Source organism: Branchiostoma floridae, chromosome 6 (assembly GCF_000003815.2).
Source record: "Branchiostoma floridae strain S238N-H82 chromosome 6, Bfl_VNyyK, whole genome shotgun sequence".
NCBI classification, from domain to species: domain Eukaryota; kingdom Metazoa; phylum Chordata; class Leptocardii; order Amphioxiformes; family Branchiostomatidae; genus Branchiostoma; species Branchiostoma floridae.
Window position 1 is genome coordinate 22,986,111 of NC_049984.1, and position 7,242 is coordinate 22,993,352.

A 7,242-nucleotide genomic window follows, 5' to 3' on the forward strand; every position below is an offset into this window, starting at 1 on the left:
AGAAATGTTCATGTCAATAAATGGAAGGATCGGATCTCATTGGATTTGAAGATGTACATTTTTGATAAGAAATGTGGAACTTATATCACAAGTTGGCATCATTGTATATGATTCTTTTTCGTTAGCTATAGGCTTCGCTATGCCTACGACTCGCGTATTTAGTCGATACATGTCTAAGTGCCGAGCTTTGATACTTTATACATCCGAAATGATGAATGAATATTCCTGACAAGATGTCCGGGCTGAGCCGACCCTAGGACCGAATTCAGATCCACGGATACATATGGAATTTGATCCAGATAGCCAAGCAGCGGGGTTGCGTTACCACTTGTGCCATGGGGACATGTATTGTGTATAGTGTGTATACTAAAGTCAATGACCTGAAACTACGATTCGGTCAAATCCATATGCATCACTTCTGTCATCAATTATAAATCAGTCATAATGCGTTTTGTTCTAGCTTACTCCAAAAATAGCAAATATAGCCTGTAAGTCGAATTTCTGTTCAAATCCACGTTTCGGCTAATCTGTATATACCAAAGTCAACGACCTGAAACGACAGTTAAAATCCGTTACTCGTGTCATCAATTATGAATTATTCAAAATGCAATTTTGCTTGCTTACTCTCAATATGGGCTTAAAGGGCGAATGACCTGAAAAGTGACCGTCGACTTGAACCACTGTTTAATTCCGAGTTTCTAAGTCGCATATTTACATATATCCATATTTTGTCTTTCTCAAAGACATTCAAATTCCAATAATTATGCTACCTATTTTTTTTCCTAAATTATATTTTTTTTTCTTGCTTTAACAGAAGTATCTACTATTTCTTGACATCACATTGACAGTACGCAATGCCTCTAGTTACATAAGGTGTGACGTCATCTGTGGGTCAAAGTTTAGAAGTTGGTATCCCCAAGCCTTCGTGAGAAGGTTAGTATGGCCGCCTTTACTTTTCTGGCAAAAGAAATATTTTCTCGGGGAGGGGACATCAACTTCCGACAAACTTTGACCTTGTGATGACGTCACACTGCCTAAAAGCACGCGTCCTTTTCATTCAGATAGCCATTTCTCTTGGTAGGAGACGAGTGTATTTCTCAAACTGTAATCTACCAAGTCAGATGCTACTCAACTCTGCTCAAAGATGCTGATGTCGCTAGTTGTGCTAGTTTGAAAACATGTTATCATGAGTCATTAAGCCCCTGTCACACATACGTACAATTTACGAGCTGCTGCCGTACTTCTTAATTGCAAGGAAGGTTGCTGAATTGTAATATAGATATAGATTCGAGCGTAATTTTCAACCTAAAAATCTACCCATAACATTGGACGGGGCTCGAGAAAATGCGAACATCGGTCGATTTCTGAAAATCGCGCGATGATCGAGCAAACACAAGCGTCTGCCGAAAATGTCATATAGAAGTCAGTCTATTGTCGATGAAGCTTAATATTAGACATCCAGGTAATGATATACTAGTAAGCCACAAAAAAAAAAAACAGTTACTCAAGCAACTGGATACGATTTTGGAAATAATATCCAGTTGCTTCAGAAACTGCATTGATTTTTCTTGTTATGTGACAGGGACATAAGGACACATCACAAATCGGGCAGCGGGTTCTTTCTGGCGTTGACCCGCGGGATCGGCGTCATGGCGGGCCCCCCGTTCGTCAGGGCACTCGGCGGCCGCCCTTCCCTGACGAAAGTGGGCCCTACAGGCGAGGCGCGGCCGTTCGGCATAGAGCGGGCCGGGGACGGGTCGGGACTGGTGTGGGAACCCGCTCCCACCGACGCCTCGTCATCAGCGTCACGTGATGTGCCCGGCGTGACGTACACCTCCACGCTGTGATGGCGGACCGAACCACCGGTCAGGGACGAGGGGTACTCGTACCTGGAGTGAAACACACAATACGAAAATACTGTTTTACGTATATATGGATGATATCATTTAGGAAGCCTAAAACTGATGCTAGCGCGCAGAAAACGTTGCCCTCATTATAGAATCTGAGTGGTCAAGAAGGTGGAACAAATGAGTAAACACACATGTATGTTATACCGAGTAGTAGATTCTTCATTTTTGTTCTTTCACATCTTCTTATTTGACTTTGGAATTGACTTGTCTTAGCATTCAAGACATTGGTATCGGTTTTTCAATTTTTATTCCAATTCATGGCATATTTTTGTACGATTTACAGTATGATCAAAACCTAGAAGGGGAAACGAAAATTGATGCGTGCGCTGATGTCATCATACAATCTAATCAAGATGTCCTAATCTAGAGAAAATGCTACAATATTACATGATGATAGATTACGATGAAGGTTGGTATGATTGCTCTTCAATTTTTTGGTAAAAATCCACCCTCATTCAAAGTCCTCATGTGAAGGCATTACCAGTCATTCAGCACCAAGGACAGGTGCCATTGGTATTGTATTGCTGGCCAACTGCCGTGTTTCTCTGGACGTTGGCTGTAAACTGTGCGAGTATTTACCTCATTGGAATCTATACTATATCTCCTAGTGTTGTAAGACATATAGTATAAGAATGACAAAGACATTTCTATTGACTGACAAAAGTCCGTAGAACACAAACCTCCGTGAAGTAATCATGGTGTATGCAGTGTGGGCAAAGGTGTTTGGTACCCTCGTAACCATGAATGAAAATTTTCACTAAAGCCGGTTTCCATTTATGTCCAGGTATTTTGTTTATTATAACACTAGGCAGTGACCAAAGGAGTGTAGTAAACCAGATCCTATCCTCTGTATACTAGTACTTGTAGAGTAGATTATTGGCCCCCGTTTATTGACGCCAGCTGTAGAAGGTACCACACCTTCAAGATGGGGCGTTGGTCTGTAATATAACATTGCATGGAAATACTTCTAACGTGACTTCAAATCAACGTGCATTATTAGGTCTACACTACCTACCGACATGCCCGACTACAAAGAAGAAATTCATCAAAGGGATATCGCTGCAAACATCAAATTAAGAAAAAAAAACGTTTCTTTCTTCAGTTATTCTCCTCAGAAGATTTTGACAAAAGAGCCCCTGTAGTTCCTGGGCAAGCTGCTAGGGGGTCCAAACGTACACAATTTCTTCTTTACATCACAAGCTACCTGCCACCAAAATGTCAAAACCATCGCACGTCACACAACCCGGACGTTCTGCTGCAGTACCAAGGCCACATACCAGGCGGCCAAAAATACACCTTAACCTTCGTCTTCCCAGTCCCTATCCACTTACCAATTATCATGACAATGCATTCAAACACACACACACACACACACACACACACACACACACACACACACACACACACACATACTGACAGAAAAGCACACTCAAAATAATATCTCCAATTTTCATTGAGATAAAAACAACTACAATACTCGGTACCCCCGTTGGAGGTGAACCTCCTTCAAAGCACAGATTTTACAAATACAATACATTCTTACCTCCTGACAATGGGTAACACCATGGGTGCCTTACAGTTCGATAAGTACGAGAAGAGAGTCGTGATGTACAGCACGTCATTAGCCACGCCCACATCGGTGAAGAACACGCCGATCCTGATTATCTCCAGGGGGAGGTACATGGTGTAATGGAACAGCGTCAGCGCGAAGAAGGTCTTGATCATGATGGACCTATCCTGGTTCTCCTCCTCCTCCTCCACCCCACTGCGCTTGCGCGAGAGGGTCCGCATGTGGCTGTTACAGTAGATGGTGCAGAAGGTTGTGACGTAACAGGCGACGAGCACAGCGATTGGACAAATGTACTGTGTCAACATGAAGAAAATAATGTACCCCCAATCTAGCTGAGTTTTAGAATCGTCTGCATCGAAGCTGATATAGCAGTGGCCGATGTCCTGGAAATACGTGAAGGCTCCCCACAGTTTCACCAGCGGAGGGAGGGTGATTGCCAGATTGATCAGCCACACCAGTCCGAAAGTGATGCCCTTCCAGTTAGCGGGGCGAGGATGACCCCCTTTGGACACCTTGACAATGGCGATAGTCTGAAGGTATGAATGGAAATATGAATGGACCAGTCAGTGTACACCTAAATACTGATGATTAATTTGGTTTCCCTGTCCATTTGATGTACACTAATACCTGAGGATATTGCCGATAAATTAGATTGTAGATAAAGTAATTATGTGACATGCTTATAACAAGCAATATATTTTTCTTTGTTACCAAAGGAAAGTTATTCTATCATAATCATTGAAAGACTATCCCTTGACCTCAGTAATGGAACCCATCGTCCAACCATGAGCAGAGACGGGGGGTGACATAGGTTATTTGGCACCTACGACCCGTTGATTCAGTCACGTAACAATGTCACGTCCCGGAAGCAGCAGGGATTTATTCCGTAAAAATTTGGGGTAAGTCCCAATTCATTATAAAGCATTGGTTAGATAAAGTTAAGCCTTCTTTGCTAATCTTTCTATGTATGTTATCATTAGACCTCTACTCCCGGATACAATGACCTGCCCCACCTGTATGACAGCCATAGCCGTAGAGAAGTGGTTACTAGAAGACCCTGTGTAGAGACGGAACCACGCCAGAAAGTCGCACCCGAAATTCTGCGCGTGGAACAGGGGCTCACTTTCCTCCGGGTTGGGCACCAGAGAAGTGCGCATTAGCACCGCTATGCTAACAATAAACAATAACAACAACAATAACAAAAATTAGGACATGTTGATTTGATTATATGGATGACATCCACGACCGTATCAATTTTCTTCCATTTTCAACAAAAATTGACCATACTGTAAATTGTCAAAACAGATGCAAAATATTCTAATTATGCGAATGATTTCCACATCTTCATAATAAAATTTTGGCATTCCAATCATATACTGTACCACTTAGAAGAATTATGGCACGCTTGCATTGAAACACCAATTGTAAAGGTTAAACTCATTTGGCGAAGGTATGTGGTCGTGGAACTCTACAGTTTGGTATACCATACTCTGTGTGTATGGCCATTTGTTGACTTTTCTTTCACTTAGATTTCATAATGAAAGCAACATTTTTTTGCCAATTTTTTTTCGCACGCTCGCATCAGTTTTGAGGTTCCCAAAGGATGTCATCCATATAATCAAATCACCTTGGCCTTACAGGGATTACATGCTATTGTGCAGAAGACACTTTCCTTGACATAAACTTGTCAGAAGCTTAGATGTATGACGATAAGTCACTTCGATTGATCTAAAACAGTCATTTATAACCATCAGAGGAGTAGTAAAACAATATCAGCATGGTACTAAAAGCTTACGGATCACGCAGTAGCGCAAAATTGACACATATAAAGCAAAGTCCTGTCATAAATATATCTTTATGCCATACTAGATTTCAGACGTACTTGACCGCTGACTGCAAGACGTCTGCCACGGCCAAGTTGATGATCCCGGCCCGGCCCATACTGGGGGCGACCCGCTGGATACAGAAGAACAGGACCTGAAAAGGTCAGGTCGGGTTATATCTTACTGTTTATCGGTGTTTTCAGTCTCTCTTAGGCTTAGGTCACATTTCAAATCCGGGGCCCGGCCGGGCAGCTTTCGGGAGCGAAAAAAATAATATGAAATACATCAAAATACAGAAAATGTCAACAAAATATTCATGGGCACCGGTACAATTGGTACCTAAGCCTTAGCTGCACAGATAACGTAAAATTCAGTCAAAATATAGGTACAGTTGAAATTAAATATTCTATGCATATGAAATGTCGGTACACCATCAGTCACTGGGCCACATCAGTGAATATCATAAAAGTAAATTGATTTTGGCATATTTCCAAAAATATAAACGTCGCCTCCTTCCACAGCTCAGTAGTATTTTGTTGCAACAAGTGGCAATGAACCCTTCGTAACGGCATTACCCGTGGTCACACAATTCTACAGTTGTACTTTTGCGAACCATATTTAAGATAAAATTGATATGTCAACCAAATGAAAAAATAAACCATCATCAGCCGCGTCACAATACGTATGTCAGATCCACGACCAAACAAGGTTTAAAACAAAGCACGTAGCTTTGACCTTATAGTTACAATGTAGTAATGGTATTGTTCCAATTGATTTTAATGCCATTCTCTGGTGAATTATATCTGCGTCTTCCAGTTAAGTATTGATTTTGGAAACTTGCCCAACGTACCACTAATATATTCGCCTATAATGAACACGTCCCATTATCAACATGCTACAGAAACAGTGCTAGACAGATGACTCCAACACTCAACGTACAAATGTAGTTCTTACGCGTTTGGATCTATCTAATTCTCGCTGAGAAAAAGTTCTGAAAAGAAGACATGCGGAAGATACTTTTTAAGAAGATCTCGTGTCCCCGTGAAATACTTGCAGTTTGTCTTATGTCTTGGTTAAATGTAATTCATCAATTATGTAATTAAGGTTTTCATTAACAGAACATGTGTCTATTGATCACTTGAGTAAACAGTGAACGTGACTTGCATATCGAAACTGCAAAAATACTGATAGACCAAAAACAATACCTCCCTCGTAAATTAGTAGCCGATCCATTGACCCAATGACCTGGAATGTCATGTCATGTCTGATAAAAGATTAGTTCTACCGCCTATGAACTCTACTTTCTGTCATCTTCCAACTCACTTCTTGCCAATCTGCTGACAGCGTATTCATAGTATATTGAAATGATTACGAACAGACACCCACATGGGCAAGCACATCGAAAACAAAGACGCCATGAAGTGGAAGTAAGAAAAACAACAAACAAACAAAAAAACAAAACAAAAACAAAAACAACAAACTACTGACCATGATGTTGCCGATGAGCCCCACGTACTGCAGCAGCCCTATGACCCTCCCCAACATGGAGGCAAAGCTGGTGTGCTGGACCAGGGCCTGGTTGTTTTCGATGGCCATGATGCCGTTCTTGTTGTCCGGGTTGACCTCATAGCGAGGCAGAAACATGGCCTCCACCAAACCTGACCCTTCCATGGCAGACCGTGAAGTCTTCTCTATCTTCTGCGAAAAATTGAACTCCTAAGACCTGGGGAAAATGTGGCGTTTTCGGTTAGACCTCGGATTTTAAAAAACAATGGGTCGGTCGGTCGAAAAAAATAAAAAATAAAAATTTTGCAAAACGTTGGAGGTAGGAGAGATCGATGGGCTTACTCAAGTTACAGTTGATTTAGGGTCCCTGGTAGCAAAGTCCAAAGTTTGAAGAAAACTTGTAAATGTACTGTCCAAACTAGGCACGTACAGC

At 41.7% G+C, this 7,242-nt stretch overlaps 1 protein-coding gene across 1 annotated transcript; it reads right to left on the reverse strand.

Annotated features, from left to right (window-relative positions):
• Positions 1–1,525: 1,525 nt before the first annotated feature.
• LOC118418303 lies at positions 1,526–7,016 on the reverse strand. The gene is made up of 5 exons (XM_035824160.1): positions 6,792–7,016; positions 5,363–5,457; positions 4,494–4,650; positions 3,454–4,010; positions 1,526–1,889 (listed from the first exon to the last, which is right to left on the reverse strand). The coding sequence occupies exons 1-5, from the start codon at positions 6,972–6,974 to the stop codon at positions 1,598–1,600; spliced, it is 1,284 nt and encodes a 427-aa protein (XP_035680053.1). The 5' UTR covers positions 6,975–7,016; the 3' UTR covers positions 1,526–1,597.
• Between the last annotated feature and the right edge of the window lie 226 nt (positions 7,017–7,242).